Source organism: Dama dama, chromosome 15 (assembly GCF_033118175.1).
Source record: "Dama dama isolate Ldn47 chromosome 15, ASM3311817v1, whole genome shotgun sequence".
NCBI lineage: Eukaryota > Metazoa > Chordata > Mammalia > Artiodactyla > Cervidae > Dama > Dama dama.
The window spans coordinates 63,194,975-63,215,696 of NC_083695.1; the positions used below are offsets into that span (position 1 = coordinate 63,194,975).

The 20,722-nt window shown below is 37.9% G+C and overlaps 1 protein-coding gene across 1 annotated transcript in view; it reads left to right on the top strand.

Annotated features, from left to right (window-relative positions):
* The window catches only part of LOC133070272 (cytochrome P450 2C18-like), a 30,977-nt gene extending 15,921 nt beyond the window's left edge, over window positions 1-15,056 (top strand). The window contains exons 5-9 of the mRNA XM_061162230.1: window positions 401-577; window positions 5,292-5,433; window positions 9,891-10,078; window positions 13,614-13,755; window positions 14,563-15,056. Coding sequence (XP_061018213.1) covers window positions 401-577; window positions 5,292-5,433; window positions 9,891-10,078; window positions 13,614-13,755; window positions 14,563-14,744 — 831 coding nt within the window. The 3' untranslated portion in view covers window positions 14,745-15,056. The remainder of the gene's footprint in view (window positions 1-400; window positions 578-5,291; window positions 5,434-9,890; window positions 10,079-13,613; window positions 13,756-14,562) is intronic.
* Window positions 15,057-20,722: the final 5,666 nt, after the last annotated feature.

The window sequence follows — 20,722 nt, forward strand, 5'->3', positions numbered from 1 at the left end:
GACCAGCTCTGGACTGGATATCAGGTTGTCCAAACTCTCTTAACCTCTGCTGTTTGTCATCTGCAAAATGTGAGTCATATAGTATTTCATGCCATCCCATAGAAGGGAAGAGTTGATATAAGAAAATGAGATAATTTTTATAACAGTTCTTTTATACTATACATATAATATATGATTATAGGAAATGATTATCATCTTTGATCCCTGGTCAGAATGTTCTCCCTCATAGACATCTATCAGTATAGCAAATTATGTACCTGTAAGGTAAAAATTTCCCTCAATACAGAGACCATATTATATTAATACTTATAATAATACCATTTCTGACCAGGGTTTGGCATATGGTATAGAAGTATTATTAAAGTGATCTTTATTTAATAAACAGTTGTTTCTCTCCTAGGTTTGCAATAATTTCCCTGCACTCATTGATTATTTACCAGGAAGTCATAACAAAGTACTTAAAAATGCTGCTGATTTAAAAAGTTATGTGTTGGAGAAAACAATGGAACACAAAGCATCCCTGGATATTAACAACCCTCGGGACTATATTGATTGTTTCCTGATCAGAATGGAGCAGGTAAAATGTTAATGACAGTTCAGTTATCTGATCGATTGTGCATTCTGTGGTTCGTTGACTAGTTCTGTATTTACCAGAGTTATTTTAATGGTCAGGGAAGCAATGCTGTCAAGCATTTTAAATACCTATTGTGTGCATGATAAGTAGAAAAATTGATCCTGCTCTTTGTGGACTAAGAATCTACCCAAAGAGAGACAGAATGACACCTCAGGTGAAATGTAAACAATTACAAACAAGTTGTTGTTTATTCGCTAAATTGTGTCCAATTAGTTTGAGAAAATACAAAATATGTTGTAATGTGAAGATGATCATGGTAATTGCACACACTGTGTGAGGGAATGGAAAAGAATGGCTTAAGGCAGCTGGCCTTCCTGTATGTCCAGTGGTTGGAAATATAATAATATATTTGCATTGAAAGACAGGGGAGGGAATTTCAGATGGGTGTATGCTGTATTCAGCAGTGCAGAGAAGTGTGATTGGAAAGAGTAGGTGGATGGAAGAGCGAAACCTTAATTGAGTGTAAAGTAAAATGGATTGACATAGATATGGAGTTGGAAATTGGTGTCTATGAGCATGATTTGTGGAAAAGACTGTTTTTCCCACATGAGTCATCTTGACATCTTTGTTAGAAATTAGTTGACTCAAAATGTGGAGGTTTATTTGTGTAATCTCAATTCTATTTCGATAATCTCTGTCAGTCCTTATGTCAGTATCACATCATCTAGCGGTCTTAATTACTAGCTTTGTAGTTAGTTTTGAAATTGAAACGTCCTTTAACTTTGTTGTTCTTTCTAAAGATTCTTTTGGCTTTAGTGATCTCTTAAATTTCCAAGTGTATATTAGAATAAACTTGTCAATTTATACCAAGAAGGCAGTAGTGGTTTTTATAGGGATTGCAAAATTTTAGTGAGCCTGTGCCTCTGGACTGTTAATTTCATGTGTGTTCCTCAGTGTTTTTCTCCCTCCTTAGATTGGGCAGGAAAGCGAGAGTGGGCCAGAGCTGGGAATCTCACTTCTCCCACAGCTAGAGCTAGCTGAATGGAATATTTCTCTACTCTCAGGTCAGTTAGTGTCTGATAAAACCCCAGCAGGTGAGGCTCTGGTTAACCAGCTTCTCTTGAGGACAGGCCTTCTTAAGACTGTATTTGGCTACTCAATCTTGCAATATCTTTTTTCTTCTTTCACATTCAACATATTTGTATATTTAGGTCTTAGTGACTTTCTTGTAGACAATGTAGATTTTTATTTTGAGTTTGAGGAATTAATATAATAAACATATAACATATTAGCTTTAGATGTACAACATAAAGATTCAATATATGCATGTATTGCAAAATGATTACCACAATAAGCCTAACTAACATCCATCTCACATATAATTGCATTTTTTTTCTTGTGATAAGAATTTTTAAGATTTACCTTCCTAGCAACTTGTAAATTTACAATATAGTATTAACTATAGTTATCATGCTGTATTGCACATCCTTAGGACTTATTTATATTTTACAACTGGAAGTTTGTACTTTTTGACCACATTCATTTATTTTTACCCCTCTTAATCTCTGACAGCCACCAATGTGTTCTCTGCGTTTATGAGTTCAGGTTTTTATTTTATAGTCCACATATATGTGCATGCTCAGTCGCTCAGTTGTATCCGACTCTTTGTGACCCCATGGACTGTAGTCACGAAGCTCCTCTGTCCATGCGATTTCAAGTTGCCGTTTCCTACTCCAGGGGATCTTCCTGACCTAGGGATCAAACCCAGGTCTCTTGTGTCTCCTGCTTTGGTAGGTGGATTCTTTAGCACTGCACCGCTGAGAAAGCCCATAGTCCATGTATAGGTGAGATAATATATTTTATTTTCTCTTCCTGGTTTATTCCATTTAGCACAATGCCTTCTAGTCCCTTCTAATCCCTTTCAGGATTTCCTTCCTTTTTATGACTATATTATACTCCATTATAAATGGGATATTTATATATACGGTTTAAAATGATTAGATGTAGTGAATGATTTACTTCAGTATACTACTTTTTATTGTAAAAAGTACAATACCAGAAACTTTCTGGTAAGTTTTTAAATTTTTCTGGTATTGTACTTTAGGCTCCTGAATTTCTATTGGTTCTTTATTATAATGCCATTCTCATTATTGATATTCCCTATTGTTCTGACACCTTTCTGATATTCTTAGTTCTTTGTATATGGTTTCCTTCAACTCTTTGCACATACCTAAGACATGTATCTTATAGTTTTTAATCTAGTAAGTCCAATGTCTGGGCTTTCTCACCAGTGGTTTGTGTCAATTTTTTTTCATCTGTTAATGGACCATACTTATATGTTTTATATAATGTAATGTGATAACTCTTGAAATAAGATTTTACGCACTTCTAACAATTGCTATTGTTATTTGATGAAGACTGTATTCATTCCTTTGTGTAGTAACTTTTCCAGATTATTTTTGCCAAGACTATTTTCTTATCTTATGTGGTCACTTGACTTTCTGTTCTGTTATCTCCATAGTCAGATAGTGACCTTACAGAGATTCTCTTAAATACCTGTACCTAAATATAAATGGGAAAAGAAAGCATTCTCTTTATGTTTTCAATGAAAGCCATGGAGATTGAAACAGTGACTGTCCTCTGTGCCAGCCTCTCAGTGATACAAACACACAATCCCAATGTAGAAAAATGTGGCCAGTTTCCTGCTCTGAGATCCGCTGGCTACACCACAAATACAGTCTCTACACTTTCCATAACTGTCTGCCTTGGAACTGGGTTATGAGGAATGTTAGCCAGCATGGGAGATGTCACATTTATAAGACATTGCACTTAAGCACATCGGCTGCAAATGTCGAACTAGTTTCCAGAGTCCCAAAGTAGTTGCTCAGATACTTTGTGCGTGGCCAGTTGTTGTTTCAGTGGAGGGATGGCTTTCTGAAACTTCCTATCTACCTTCTTTGTGACATTAATTCAGTAATGCTATCATAACAATACTGAGTGTTTTGATCTATGTTGAGGAAGGCTTTTTATTTATATGCATGCTAAGTCACTTCAGTCCCATCTGACTGTAGACTGCAGTCTGCCAGGCTCCCCTGTCCATGGGATCCTCCAGGCAAGAATACTGGAGTGGGTTGCCACGCCCTCCTCCAAGAGATATTCCCAACTCAGGTATCAAATCTGTGTCCCTTCCATCTGCCTGCACTGGCCAGTGGGTTCTTTACCACTAGTGCCACCTGGGAAGACCTTTATTTATATAAGTTTTCTTTAATCTTTCAACATTGTTTTATATAATTCCTTTCAGCAGTTTTTTCTATAGCCTAATAATGATAGGCTATATACACATAAAGCAATAACATATTGTTCAGCCTCCATGTGTTTCTGTTTTATACATTTTTTTCCTGTAATTGATATCTAATCTCATAGCCTTGTGGTTGAAAAGGTTTCTTGATATGATTTCAATTTTCTAAAATTTACTGAGTTTTGATTTGTGACCCAAGATAATATCCTGGAGAATGTTCCATGTGTGCTTGACAAAAAAGTGTATTCTTTGAATGGAATGTCCAATTAATATTTTTTATATATCTAGGACAGTAAGTTTGTCTAGTCTAACGGGTTATTTAAGGCTTGTGTTTCCTTCTTAATTTTCTGTCTGGATGATCTGTCCAGTGCTGTAAGTTTAAGTTGCCCACTATTATTTTGTTACTATAGATTTCCCCTTTAATGGCTGTTAGCATTTGCCTGATACACTGAGGTGTTCCTATGTTGGGTGCATATGTATTTACAATTGTTACATCTTCTTGGACTGATCCTTGATTATTATGAACTGTCCTTCCTTATCTCTTGTAATAGTCTTTATTTAATTTACTTGTTTATCTTTATTTATTTGGCTGTACCAGGTCTTAGTTGTGGCATGCAGGATCTTCTAATTGTGGCATGTGAACACTTAGTTGCAGCATGTGAGATTTAGTTCACCAACCAGGGATTAAACCTGGGCCCCCTGCATTGGTAGTGCAGAATCTTAGTCACTGGACCACCAAGGAAATACCAGTCTTTATTTTAAAGTCTATTTTGTCCCATATGAGTACTACTACTCCAGCTTTCTTTTGATTTCCATTTGTATGGACTATCTTTTTCCATGCCTTCACTTTCAATCTATCAAATACTTATTTTGAGTAAGAAAGAGGAAGTGTACCAGTAGGCTTCTTTTTATATCATGTTGGCAAAAAATTAAACTGCATAACCTGAAAGTGAATGTGTTAGTCACTCAGTTGTATCTGCCTCTTTGCAACTTCATGGACTGGAGCCCACCAGGCTTCTCTCTGTCCATGGAATACTCCAGGCAAGAATACTGGAGTGGGTGGCCATTCCAACATCCAGGGGATGGAGAAGCCATTGCCTTCTCCAGGGGATCTTCCCTACCCAGGAATCAAACTTGAGTCTCCTGCATTGCAGGAAGATTCTTTACCATCTGAACCACTACCTAAATGCAAAAGAGGCTGATGAATGGAACTTTTAGGCAAATGAGGAATAAGGCAGGAGAAAATGGCATTTAAGTCAACTAATCTATAATATTTTGTTTTTCTGTACAGTGGTTTTTTTTCTGTAATTGCCAAGTAGTTTATATGTTGCCTAAACTTTAAAACACCATGAGTTATTTTGGATTAAGGGCAATTCTGACAAACTAGCTTGTCAAACGATTTTATCAAATCGTTCCTAGGAAAAACAAAATCAACAATTGGAGTTTACTTTTGAAAACTTGACAACCACTGTATTTGATTTGTTTGGAGCTGGGACAGAGACGACAAGCACCACTCTGAGATATGGGCTCCTCCTGCTGCTGAAGCACCCAGAGGTCACAGGTATGGTACATGGTGAGCAGGGTGACTGCAAAAGAGATATTGGAAAGAGACTGGGAGTGTTTTCCAGCAGCATTTGGATTTCATGAGAGGTCATGTGTAGCAGGCACTCCCAGTATGAATTGGCCTGGGGCTGCATAATGGCTTTATTATGGAAAGACCACTTTGTTGCCACCTCATTCTGAAAATGCAGTGTTCTAAAGCCAGGGTAGGGGAAATGGAAACTCTCTTTGCAGCTACTGTTGCTAAGTCGCTTCAGTTGTGTCCAACTCTGTGTGACCCCATAGACAGCAGCCCACCAGGCTCCTCTGTCCCCTGGATTCCAGGCAAGAACCCTGGGGTGGGTTGCCATTTGCTTCTCTGGAAACTCTCCTTACTGAAGCCTAAATGGAAATCCTAGAAATTTAGTGAGGTAGCCAGAGATAACGTCTACTTTCTAGGAAGTGATCTAAAAATTTAGATTCATAAGAAATTGTACTAATCAGGTTTAAGGTACCTATAAATGCAATGGCACCCCACTCCAGTACTCTTGCCTGGAAAATCCCATGGACAGAGGAGCCTGGTAGGCTGCAGTCCATGGGGTCGAGAAGAGTCAGACATGACTGAGCGATTTCACTTTCACTTTTCACTTTTATGCATTGGAGAAGGAAATGGCAACCCACTCCAGGGTTCTTGCCTGGAGAATCCGAGGGATGGGGTCACACAGAGTTGGAAATGACTGAAGTGACTTAGCAGTAGTAAAGGTGTTTTATTAGTCCAGAAGTCTGGTTCTAGAGAAACAGTGCTTGCCAAAGTAAGAACTCTGACGGTCTATAATTTTATCTTTTACAAAGAACATTATATAAGACATTTACATTTAAAGAGTTATGATTATTCATAGCAATTTAGAAACAATGTCCTGTCATGTGTCAAGATGTCTCTGCAATGACTATGAACTATTACAAATGAGAATCACTCTTCTAAAGTTGGACAAGAGGAGGCCAGAAAACAGCCACAGATAGATCTTTAACAAATTTCTAAAACACAGAGACCATATTGAAGGGTGATAATGAAGTCATTAGAGAAGATGACGTTGTATCCTAAATATCAGAAAAAGAAGATACTTCGCTGGTAGTTCAGTTGGTAAAGAACCCACCTGCAATGCAGGAGACCCTGGTTTGATTTCTGGGTCAGGAAGATTCCCTTGGAGAAGGGATAGGCTGCCCAGTCCAGTATTCTTGGACTTCTCTGGTAGCTCAGATGATAAATAATCCATCTCCAATGCGGGAGGCCTGAGTTCGATCCCTGGGTTGGGAAGATCCCCTGGAGGAGGGCATGGCAACCCACTATAGTATTCTTGCCTGGAGAATCCCCATTGACAGAGAAGCCTGGTGGGCTATAGTCCTTGGGGTCACAGAGAGTCGGACATGACTGAGTGACTAAGCACAGCACAGAGAAGATTAAGTTGTGTCCTAAATATCAGAAAAGGAAAATACATAATTAGGAAAAGTTATTTATATCCCTACCATCCTGTAAGTTTCAGCATTTAGAAGTAGCAGGTGTCAAACAGAATAGAGGGAGACAAAGGTTGATAAAAGTAGCTCACCTAGCCACAACTCTTTGACAACTCCCTAGTGGCTCAGAAGGTAAAGAATCTGACTGCAATGCAGGAGACCCAGGTTCAATCCCTTGGTCAGAAAGATCCCCTGGAGAAGGGAAAGGTAATCCACTCCAGTATTCTTCCCTGGAGAATTCCATGGACAGAGGAACCTGGAAGGCTACATACAGTCCATGGGATCACAAAGAATGGGACATGACTGACAGACTAACACTTTCACTTTATCAGATCACTGTGTTCCCCCAATAGGATGAGAGAGGTTTACTCTCTAGAGAAGTGGAATCTAATAGGCCCGATGCCCAGGACACTGGGCAGAGACAGGAGGAAAGAGTGAGGTCACAGCATGGAAGAAAGTGTAGGGAAGAATTCACATCTTGAATTCAGACTCAGCTCCTTTCTGCATCCTGCTTCCTGAAATTCAGCAGCAAGAAAAAAACTCCAGAGAGTGAGCACTCTGGAGAAAAGACCTGCAAATAGTGCCATGTAGATAGATAATTCTCTTAGTGTGTCTAGCAGAGTGAATGAAATAAAAACATTCACCCCAAGATAGAAGATCGTGAAACTTCAGAACAGCAGGATAAAAGAGGAAACTGCAAAAACTTTCAGAGAAATTTAGCAGGTCATAGATAAAGGATTAGAGTTCACAACAGCATCAGAATTCAAGAGCAACTATGAAACTGGGTATTGATTTTATAAAGGGTATTTTCAGACCAGTATGTTTGACAAAATTTTTACCCACTCTTTCCCTTTTCTCATCCAAATGCCTGAAGTCATGTCATAGTAAGTCATGGCTCCAGAAATCTTGAGAACTCATGAAGGAGAATGAAAATGTCAGGACTACTGCTAGGTATCAGGCATAGAAAATAGCCACTTCAAAATGGATTAGATAGATAAAGCAGCTATGAAGGGAGACACCAAACAAAAGAGAAGTGATTGATGATCTGAGATTTCCTTATAAAAGGGGAATTATTATTTGGAGTTTGGAATATTTATCTCAGTATTTGGAAATATTTCTAGATCAAGGTGCAGAAATTTATAAGATGAAATAAAAAGACATATTTAAGTCCAAAAAAAATACAAAAAATGAAACACAATCATAGTTTTCTGATTAGGAAGCTTTGTTTATGTAGTCAGAATGATGATAAAATGAAATTCTAACAGCCAAAAGTTGTGATCTAAATATATTGGGGGAGATGGAGTAACAGGAATTATGTGTGTTATGTGTGTTCTGTATCAAGTGGAGATGGAGCTATACTAATAAATTATCATCTCTCATAGGACAATATTATCTAGAAATAAGTATGTTAAAAATAGAAACAGTGAAATATTATTTAGAAATATAGCATCAATTTCAGAAGAAGCTGCTAGAATACTCAGTGTGGTGGCTTATGGAAATTGGAAGATGAAAAGAGTACCATTGCAAATTGTACAAATACACAAAAACAAGCATAATTTAACTTTTCTACCTCTATATTATTTTTATATTTATGTAAAAATTATATAAGAATTTTTATTATAAAAAATATAATAATTTATATTATTAAAAATTAACATCTGATTCCTATTTTTCTTTCAGCAAGGACTATAATGACTTGAGGTTATGTTCTGTTTATATTTTGAAACAGTTCATCATTTGTTTTATCATGTATGTTAATATAGAGATATGTATAGATGTATCTTTTTTAATTTTTAATTTTTTTCCATTTATTTTTATAAGTTTGGGGCTAATTACTTTACAATATTTTAGTGGTTTTTGCCATACATTGACATGAATCAGCCATGGATTTACATATATTCCCCATCCCGATCCCCACTCCCACCTCCCTCCTCATCCCATCCCTCTGGGTCTTCCCAGTGCACCAGCCCTGAGCACTTGTCTCATGCATCCAACCTGGGCTGGTGATCTGTTTCACCCTTAATAATATACATGTTTCAATGCTGTTCTCTCAAAACATCCCACCCTCGCCTTCTCCCACAGAGCCCAAAGTCTGTTCTGTACATCTGTGTCTCTTTTTCTGTTTTGCATATAGATGTATCTTAAACCTAGTTTGTAGGAAACGTACATACATCTATATTATGGTCATTTTCTCTCTATGTCTGGGTGTAGTTCTGGGCAAGTAACTGAATTTTTTAAAATTTTTGTTTATTTATTCACTTAGTTTTGGTTGTGCTAGGTCTCTCTGGTTGCATATAGACTTTCTCTAATTTTAACAACTGGGGGCTACTTTCTAGTTGCTGTATTCAGGCTTCTCATTGTGATGGCTTCCCTTGTGGAGCACAGGCTCTAGGGCACACAGGCTTCAGTAGTTAACAACACGTAGGCTTGGTAATTGCGAGGCAAGGGCTCAGTTGCCCTGCAGTATATGGAATCTTCCCAGACCAGAGATTAAACACGTGCTCCCTGCATTGGCAGGCAGATTCTTATCTGCTGGACCACCAGGGAAGTCCTAACTGATGTTTATAATGATGTTGGAACACCTTCATAATGCCTCATGTATCCCTGAATTCAGCCCTGAATATTCTTTGGAAGGACTGATGCTGAAGCTGAAACTCCAATACTTTGGCCACCTGATACGAAGAACTGACTCATTGGAAAAGACCCTGATGCTGGGAAAGTTTGAAGGTGGGAGGAGAAGGGGACGACAAAGGATGAGATGGTTGGATGGCATCACTGACTCGATGGACATGAGTTTGAGCAAGCTCCGGGAGTTGGTAATGGACAGGGAATCCTGGTGTACTGAGGTCCATGGGGTCGCAAAGAGTCAGACATGACTGAGTGACTGAACTGAACTGATCCCTGAATTTGTATGCAAACGTGATATGCGTTTTTCTTTTTTGCATTAGTCATACTATCTCTTATCAGCTAAGGTCCAGGAAGAGATTGACCATGTGATTGGAAGACACCGGAGCCCCTGCATGCAGGACAGAAGCCACATGCCCTACACGGATGCTGTGGTCCACGAGATCCAGAGATACATTGACCTGATCCCTTCCAATCTACCCCATATGGTGACCCGTGATGTTGAATTCAGAAACTACATCATCCCCAAGGTTAGATTGATTTCTCTTACAGTGACTTCAGTGGTCTTGACATTCCCATTTCACGGTATGGGTGCAATCCTTAATGAGCACAGATGAGAGAAGCACAAAAATCATATGTGTAGCCATTCAATAGTTTGTGTATTGTTTCCAGGTTAGTCTAGAAAGCTTTATAACAGATTTTGACAGGTAGCAGTGTAAGTCTTCCAAATTTGTTCTGATTTGTTGTTTTTCTGATCTTAGCTGTTTACTTTTCCAAACAATGTTAGTACCAGTTTGTCAATTTACCAAAGCTCTCTGCTGGGGTTTTTATCAGTGTTATATTTGATCTATTTAGAAAGGTTTAACATCATGACTCATTTTATCTTTGTGTTCATAAATATGGTATATACTTCCAGTTTTGGGGGGTTTATAATTATCTCAAAATTTTTCAGGGTACTGATTGCTTTGCAAATCTTTTGTTGTTTTTTCTCCACCCTAGGTGCTCAATATTATTCTTGCTTTTATAAAATTTTTATTCTTTTCTATTTCTTTTTTCTCGAATATGGGAATATAATCAGCTTTTATCATTTGATTATTTCAATGGTAGGAAACTTGCCAATTTTAAAGTCATTACTAATAATCTTTCTCTAAATTGATTGCAATTTCTATATACATTGCCCTGTAATCTGGGTTAATATCCATGTTTCATCTTTGCTTCATTTCTGATCTACAAGACAGTGGAGGTTAACCTCTCACTACTGAGTATGTTTCATGTACATTTTGGTAGATTTTAAAAATTAGATTAGGAAAATTTACCCTCTTTATTTGTTATGATTTGTAGGTTATAATTGCTATACAATTTTTTCACATTGATTTCTGCAACTGTTTCTATGCTTGTATGGCCTCAATTTCCCACTAAATATACATATTATAAGTATACACACAGCTGAATTTGGTTTGCTACATTTTGTTCAGAACTTCTCTGTTTAGAGTAAAGAATTTTGGTCTACTATATTTCTTCCTCAAAATTTTCTTGTCAGATTTCTGATATTAAGATAATGTTGTCCTTATAAAGTGAGATGAGAAATATTCCCTAATGTGGGCATATTTTATACGTCTTCCCCTCTTCTACTTGTGGTCACCTAGCTGTGCCCTTGAAGTGCCTAATAACTTTTTGTTGAGTATCAATTGTTATAAATAAGAAAATGCTGAGTTTCAGATGATATTTTTATTCTTCCACAGAAAGTTCATCCTTCTCCTAATGGACATTTGGAATGATATAACACCTCCCTTTTAAGTAAAATGTGGGCATTGACACAGACTAAAATTATTAATAACTTTAGATGTTAAAGCAGTGGAAGCATGAGTCTTAACTATTGGACCACCAGGGAGGTCCCCCCAGCCTGTATTTCAAATTTTCCCACTTTTACTGGAATATCCTTTATAGTCTTCTTTTCCCCTTTTTAATTCAATATCCAGCCAAAGAACAAGCATGAAATCTGGCTATCTTTACTTTTTAGTCTTCCATTACGAGTCCTCTTTGCCCTCTTTGCTTTCTTTCAGTATATTTCACTTTGAGAAGTGTCCAGGCCAATACTCATGTAAAACATTCTTCAAGCTGGTTCTCTAGAAATTAGATTCCAGTTATGATTGGGCAAAAGAACTACATAGGTGCTTTGTATTTCCCACTGAATTTCGTTGGGAAGGTGGGAGGCCACATCATGTCACTTACCTCGTTATTGGTTATGCACTGTTAAAATAATATCTGTCAGGTTTTTCCACAGCCTAAGTTCTGGCTTTTTTTTACACTTAATTAGTAAAAACCTATGGCATAGTACTCAGTTCAGTTCAGTCGCTCAGTCGTGTCCAAATCTTTGTGAGCCCATGAATTGCAACACGCCAGGCCTCCCTGTCCATCACCAGCTCCCGGAGTTGACTCAAACTCATGTCCATTGAGTTGGTGATGCCATCCAGCCATCTCATCCTCTGTTGTCCCCTTCTCCTCCTGCCCCTGAAAGGTTGTCGCTGAACAATAAGACGCCAGGATTCTTGGCCTCCAGAGGAGACGAATTCAATCAGGGGCCAGAGATGAGGCTGGATCGCTCAGAGCTTTTGTGTAATAAAGTTTTATTAAAGTATAAAGGAGATGGAGAAAGCTTCTGACATAGGCATCAGAAGGGGGCAAAAAGAGTACCCCCCTGCTAGTCTTTAGCTGTATGTTATATAGTCACTCGCAGTCTGTTAATGAAAAGAAAGGAATGTCTTAAAATTCAGAATGGCACCAGGCCCTTCATCCATAAGTTGCATTTTGTGATAATTTTGGCACCAGATAATTCATCCCAGGCCATAAAATGATTGACTTGAATCTTGTAGAAGGGCAGATTACCACACAAGTAGTTTCATTTACATAGATTAGGGGAACAATATCTGAGTATAACATACTGATTTGTCAAGTAGTTTGAGCCATTTGGCGGAACTTAGAGTCTGGGGTAAATGCATAGCACATTAACATAGCTTTAAGACAAACATTTCCATAAGAAAAATGTATTGGTTAACTCAAAGTTTGAGAATAGTTAGCTTCAGGTGAAACCAGGTGTCATGGCAACACAGCATTTTAAGAGAAACCTCCTTTTAAATTTGTATAGAGAAGGAAAAAAATATCGCTAGTTTGCTTCCTCCTGCCGCTTAAGAGAGATAAAAATGTCTGACACTTGCAGCTTATTTCCTCTGTTTGGAGACCCCTGGCCTTCCTGCCTGTTACTGTCTCACCCCCAATCCCTCGCAGCATCAGGGTCTTTTCCAACGAGTCAGCTCTTCTCATGAGGTGGCCAAAGTATTGGAGTTTCAGCTTCAGCATCAGTCCCAGGACTGATCTCCTTTAGGATGGACTGGACTGGCATAGTACTAGAACTTGGTAAATTTCATGCTGATCTTTCACCCTACAGTTTTAGCATTAAAAGGTAAATGTTGCTTAAGTCAGTGACCCTAAGATGAATTGTTATAAAATGATTTTTCTACTTTTTTCATCCTTTCTATATGTTTTTAAGCTAGTATCCATCTCTAATGAACCCTGCCATATACTTTAAGACAAACAATCCACATGGCAATGATAAATACTAGCAGTTGTTATTATACTTATTGTTATTATCACAAAAATTATTAGTAATTAGATGAGAAATCTGTTTATAAAAGTCTTATGAACTTATAATGCAGACATCCCAAGCTCTAACCGAGTCTCCCCGTTTTAAACCAGAATCCACATATTAGATGAATGAAAACTAAAATAAAGCAGCTGATGGCCACAGACACCAGTATGGTAAGCAGAATGGATTCGTAAGGTCTAATACCCTAGGATACATGGACTCACTACTTCAAATATCACTGTCACTTGCCTTAAGCTTATTCCTTGTTTATTACTTCTTTGTCTGGCTCAAAATGCCATTGTCTTTCTTTGGACCTAGGATTCCTCACCTGTAGGTCATAAGATTGGAATGATAATTTATAACATTTCTTCCAGCTCCATAACTTCTTTATAATTCAGTTTATCTTCATCTTTTCTTCCCAGGGCACAGATGTATTAGTATCGCTGACTTCTGTGCTGTATGATGACAAAGTATTCCCTAACCCAGAAGTGTTTGACCCTGGCCACTTCCTGGATGAGAGTGGTAACTTTAAAAAGAATGACTACTTCATGCCTTTCTCAGCAGGTAATAAAATTTTTTCCTTCATTACTTCAAAGGACAGGATGCTTTGAGGGGATTAGTTGGAACTTCTTATAAAATTCCCACTCAGGGGCTGGTTGAACTGCTCTTTTCCTATACTCAGGTGTAGCAATTGCAATGCCCACACACTTTCCCTCCTCATGATATATGCTCTTTATTGGACTAAGCCACCAAAGCTTTGGAAAGATGACCCAATTCTTTCAAATTCAGAAATAAAATTTGAGCTAGGTGCTGAAAATATAAGAGAAGTGCACCTTAACCAGAAGGAACCATGTGTTGTAAAACTTGAAACTTCAAGATGTGTTGAAGATTGATGAAGATGTAGTTAGAGCAGAGAACAGGGGCCGTGAGGAGTAGAAATAAGGATGATGGGGACATCAGACTAAGAACATAAAATACAACTCTACTGTGTGTTACCAGGAGAAGAAAAAGATTTATGAAAACATGAAATATCAAACTGTATGAGAATAGTTAATGAAGTACTTGGCATAGTGCCAAAACTCATTAAAAATTTGTGTAAATAAGGATAGTCGTTAAGATATGAAATTATGTGGACAGCATGTGTATCCATCCTATGTCTATCTATCTAACTGTTGTGGCTTACATTTATCCATTCAACCATTCATCAGTGGTTACTTTCTAACCATTGACAAGTAACACAGAGGCCAGTTCCTCATGAAACTCCCCCACAGCTGTGAGAGGTTGGAATGCCAGATGTGCGTGCCAACTCTTTCTAACAGCCAGAAACACAGTGTTCAAGGAGTATGTACTCTCTGTGTTTGTTATTTTCAGGAAAACGGATTTGTGCAGGAGAGGGCCTGGCCCGCATGGAGGTGTTTTTATTCCTGACAACAATTTTACAAAAATTTACTTTGAAATCTGTGGTTGACCCAAAGGACATCGACACCACCCCAATTGTCAATGGGTTTGCTTCTGTGCCACCTCCTTACAAGCTCTGCTTCATTCCCCTGTAAGGAGGTGTCTCCTATGATGTTGTCTTCAACTCCTTCTCATCTGGACCATTGGTCACCTCCTTTCCTCTTCATTTTCTGCTTAGGAAGGCCTTTTCAAACTCTCTTCTTGTTATGGTGCAGTTTCACTGCAGAAATGTATCTGCTATTCTCCATGTCCTGTAACATTTGTATTGGCCATCACATATGCTAATGATTTATCTATTATTGAGTAGCACTATGTAGTTGATACAAAATAGAACAAGATGATTAGTGTATGGCAATGGAGAGTCATTATTCCAGTGCATGTTCCTAATAAAAAGCGTAATTCAATGAGCCAGTTCTCAGTTTCCTTATGGTGTACCTAATACAAGTAAGAAAAGAAGGAAAATAATCCAAAGAAGTCATGTTGGTCTCATAGTGATCAGCACAAAGGACTAGGGAGATTAAGCAGGACAGTTCTCTTGGCTGCATGTCACCTAGAGTTACTTGAGGTTTGGATTTGAAACTGAAAGAGACTGTGTCCAGGAGTGACTCAATAGGAAAATATTAAGATCAGTGATAGTAAGGAATTAAATCCAAAGTAAGCCACAGAAAACTACAAATGAAAATTAGAGCAGAAATCAATGAAATTGCAAACAAGGAATCAAGATAAAAATCAATGAGACCAAAGCTAATTCTTTGAAAAGATGAATAGAATTGATAAACCCACAAGTAACCTATTCCTCACTCTGAGAGAAGACACACATTATTAATATCATTGCTAAATGAGGGACCATAACTTTAAGTCCCAGAGCACTAAAAGGATCAGTTCAGTTCAGTCACTCAGTCGTGTCCAACTCTTTGTGACCCCATGAACCGCAGCACGCCAGGCCGCCCTGTCCATCACCAACTCCCGGAGTTTACTCAAACTCATATCCATCGAGTTGGTGATGCCATCCAGCCGTCTCATCCTCTGTCATCCCCTTCTCCTCCTGTCCCCAATCCCTCCCCGCATCAGGGTCTAAAAGGATAATAAGGGATTATTATGAAGCTGTATGCCCACCAGTTTGAGAAGTTCAATGATATAGGTTCATTTCACACACAATCTGTCGAAATTCACACACAAAAGGGTAACATCAGTAACATGGCACAATAGGAAGACTTGAACTTTCCTTCTCCTAATGGACACATTAATTCACAGCAACACATGGATAAGTTCTTTGTAAAAATCCAAAAGCTAGTTGAAAGACTTCTGTACCCTTAGTGAATGTGAACCTAGTCACATCAAAGCCAGAAAGAGATGCAGATCCTCTCTCACCACAACTACCAAGCCCAGGAATGTGCCATATAACTGGGCAGGAATCCCCTTCCCAGCTCTCAGCTTCTCCTTGAGGGGCAAAGGAGTTGGCATGCACATCTGGCATTCTGGAACTTCATGAGGAACTGGCCTCTGTGTTACTTGTCTTGGAGCATTGAAAGGACTCAGCAAGCTGTAGATACCTGGGAGTTTCTAGAAAATAAAAAGCAGGCTGGACTAGCACACAGGTTTGAGAGACCTCCAGAATCTCTGGCTGAGCTGATTGGTGAAGTTCTTCTCCATGTGACTAGTCAGTGAGGACTGAAACTACCTATTGTCTAATGTGCAAACCACAATGCAGAGAGTCAAGGAAAACGTACAAACAGGAGATGTATGATTGACCTAAAATATTCAAAATAAGTCATGAAGTTGATCACTGGGGTCTGGAGAACAATAAAGAAATGAAGTAGGAATTTCAACAACAGGGCAGAAAATTCAAAGGTATGAAACAGAAGTCATAGAGCTGAAGATTACTTTTTGTATTAAAAAAAAATCATTAGAGAATGTAAAAATAGACTAGATCAAGCAGAACAAAAGATTAGCAAACTTGAAGATAAGTCATTGGAAATTATTCAATTGAGAGAAAAAAGAAGAAAGGAGGAAAAAGAAAAGAAGTTTAAGGGACCTATAGAACACTATCAAATAGATCAATACATGCAGTATAGGAGTCATAGAGAAGAGAGAAAGAGAAAGGACCAGAAAGCTTATTGAAATTAACAATGGCAGAAAACTTTCCCACATCTGGGAGAGGAAGTGCACATGGAAGGAAGGAGGTACCAAGCAGGACACCACTTACTCAGGGAATAAAATGGTTACTCCAAGAGAGTGATAGCTTTTTTATTCAAAAAACGCTGGTCTGGTTCTATTAGAGTTAGAGCCATGTGATTTAGACAGGAAAGTAGTACTTTGGTTTGTCCTGGTTAAAATGTTCCCTGAGACGTGGATTCACTTAAATTCTAAAAGTTACAGTAGAACCAAACTTTTCTGACTCCAGTTTAATAGGCTGGCACTGTGACTATTAACTGTATTAATATTTATTTTGAAAGTCATTGATTAGTGTGAATCATAGAATATTGAACAATGGTGCCATATAAAGATATTGTAAAAATCAAACAAAGTCCATAGTCAGCATAAAGAAGGAATTAATAAAAATCACAGTGGAAATAAGTAAAACAGACTAAAAGAATGATAGAAAAGACCAAGAAAGCCAAGAATTGGGTTTTTTGATAAAGAAAAGAAAATTGATAAAATTTTAGCCAGACTCCTTACGGAAATTAAGAGTGGAACATATAAAATTAGAAATCATTGAGAAGTTACAATCAATATCACAGAAATACAAAGACTCATCAGAGAATACTACCAATAGTTATTTGCCAATGGACTCGACAACCTAGAAGAAATGGATACATTCCTAGAAACATACAATCTTCCAGGACTAAATCAAAAAGAAATAGATGATCAGAACAGATGAATTACTAGTATTGAAATTGAATAAGTAGTAATAAAAAAAAAAAATCTGCCTACAAACAGCCATTCAAGACTGGATGGCTTCACAGGGGAATTTTACCAAACATTTAAAAAAATAGTTGAGAATTCCCCGGTGATTCAGTGATTAGGACTTTGTGCTTGCAGCACTGGTGATCAGATTCCATTCTTGGTCAGGAAACTAAGAACCCACAAGCTGCACAGCACAGCCAGAAAAAAATAGTCAATACCTATCCTTCTCAAACTATTCCAAAAAACTGAAGAGCAGGGAACACTTCTAAACTCATTGTGTGAGACCATCACTACTCTGATACCAAACCAAGACACTACTAAAAAAGAAAACTACAGGTCAGTATCCCTGATGAACAAAGAAAAGAAATCCTGAACAAAATAATAGCTGAATTCAACAATACATAAAAATGATCATATACCATGATCTAGTGGGGTTTATTTTAGGGATGCAAGGATGATTCAACACCTACAAATCAATCAAAGTGATATACCACATTAACAAAACAAAGGGTTAAAATCACATGATCATCTCCCCTGATGCAAAGAAAGCATTTGGCAAAATTCAATATCCATTCATGATTTAAAAAAAAAAAAAAAGACTCTCAACATACTTGGTACAGAGGGAACATATTTCAAGACAGTAAAGGCTATTTATGACAAACCAACAGCTAACATCATATACACAATGGAATTTTACTCAGCCATAAAAAAGAATGAAATATTACCATTTTCAGAACATGGATAATCCTGAAGGGTATTATGCTTAGTGAGATAAGTCAGATAAAGAAAGACAAATACTGGACATTTTCACTTATTCAGTTCAGTTCAGTCACTCAGTCATGTCCAACTCTTTGGGACCCCATGAACCGCAGCATGCCAGACCTCCCTGTCCATCACCAACTCCCAGAGTCCACCCAAACCCATGTCCATCGAGTCAGTGATGCCATCCAACCATCTCATCCTGTGTCGTCCCCTTCTCCTCCTGCCCTCAATCTTTCCCAGCATCAGGGTCTTTTCAAATGAGTCAGCTCTTCATATCAGGTGGCCAACGTATTGGAGTTTCAACTTCAACATCAGTCCTTCTGATGAACACCCAGGACTGATCTCCTTTAGGATGGACTATTTGGATCTCCTTGCAGCCGAAGGGACTCTCAAGAGTCTTCAATGCGGACTAAAAAATAAAACAAATGAACTAATACAACAAAACAGAAAGAGACTCACAAACATAGAAAATAGGCCAATGGTTACCAGTGCAGAGAGAGGTAGAGGGAAAGGGCAAGATAAAGGAAGGGCATTAAGAAGTACAAACTACAAAGTATAAAATTAAAGTTAATAAGATACAAGGATATAATGTACAGCACATAGAATATAGCCAATATATTATGACAATTTTACATGGAATATAAATGGTAAAAATATCTAATCACCATGTTGTACACCTGAAATTAATATAATATTTAAGTTAACGATGAAAAAAGTGAAAGTGTTAGTTGCTCAGTTGTGACTATAACCCAAAAGTCTCCTCTGTCCATGTTCATTCTCCAGGCAAGGGTACTGAGCTGGGTTGCCATGCCCTCCTCCAGGGGATTTTCTCAATCCAGGGATCTATCCCAGGTCTCCTCCATTGCAGGCAGATTCTTTACTGTCTGAGCCACCATGGAAGTTTGAGTTAACTATGACAATAAAAAATGGGGCTTCCCTGATGGCTTAGACCATAGAGAATCTGCTTGTTAATGTGGGAGACCCAAGTTCTATCCCTGGATCAGGAAGATCCCTTGGAGGAGGGCATGGCAACCCACTCCAGTATTCTTGCCTAGAGAATCCCATATGCAGAGGATCCTGCTGGGCTACAGTCCCTGGGGTCACAAAGAGTTGGACACTTCCAACTTTTTCAATAAAAAATAATTTGAGGTGTCAGTAATTTTACATTTTATGGACAACTTTATTTCAGAAATTCACCTTTAAGGAGACTCTGCATATGCATAGCAGATTAGAAACATACATAATGTCCTGTGTCAGAATCTCACTGAAATGACTATAATCTCAATTACAAATGGGACTTAGTCTTTTATACTTGGAAAAGTGTATCCCTTAATACACCACTATGCATATCCCAGGTACAAAGATCTTCTCATTCATAACAGTAAAAAATTTTGTGCTCAGGAGTTATTATTGATACAATAGCATCTACTATATAATCTATATGTAAGTTTTTCTAACTTTTCCTAGAATATCCATTACAGCTTTTTTTCCTTTTGTAATGCAGTATCCAGTGAAGAAAACGGCATATAATTTGGTTATCTTTTCCCTTTGGCCTCCTGTAATCAAGAATAAATTCACTTTGTTTCTTTATTCCCATTCATTACATTTACCTTTTGGGGGTCCAAGCTAGTAGTCATGTGAAATGTTTGATTGTTTTCTAGAGATTAGATTCCGGCTATGATTTTGGCAAGAGAACTAAATAGATGCTATATGTATGTCCCATTGAATCTCATTGGGAAGATGGAGGCACATAACATCACGTATCCCATTATTGGTTATGTCAACCTCCTCACTAAACAAGGAGGTATTTGCAGATGTTCCCATTGCAGAGGTTTCATCATTTAATACATAATTAATAAAACTTCATGGCATCATACTTTAAGACCTTGCGAATATTCTGCAGTCAAAGCATTCACCCAAGAGCTTTAGCATTTGTTGATAGTCCTAATCTGAATTGTTGCCAAATGATCATTTTTTTCTATTTTATCCACTCTTCTGTATTTTTAAGCTAGGATCAATCCATAGTGATATTTTCCCCATATTTTTTTAATTAAGGGAAACACTTCAGTGATAAACGCACCTTAGTTGTTATTGAACTCCTTCTCATTATCTCAGAAGAGGTCCTTTTTCATTAGGTCAGATTTATTTGTATATTTACAAAGGCCCTGGAAATAGATACTTTGGACATTTCAAGTGCCAGCAGAGATGAGGTGAATGAAAACTCAAGTAATGAAATAGAGCAGCAGATGGGTACAGACACCAGTGTCCAGACTCTCTGAAAGCAGGACAGATTCATGGTGGTAGCCAACCACCTATGTCCTCGGTGCTTCAAATGCTATGGGAGGCTACTTTAACAAGATTGCTGCCACTTGGCATTAAATTTATCCATGCCTATTGCTTTGTC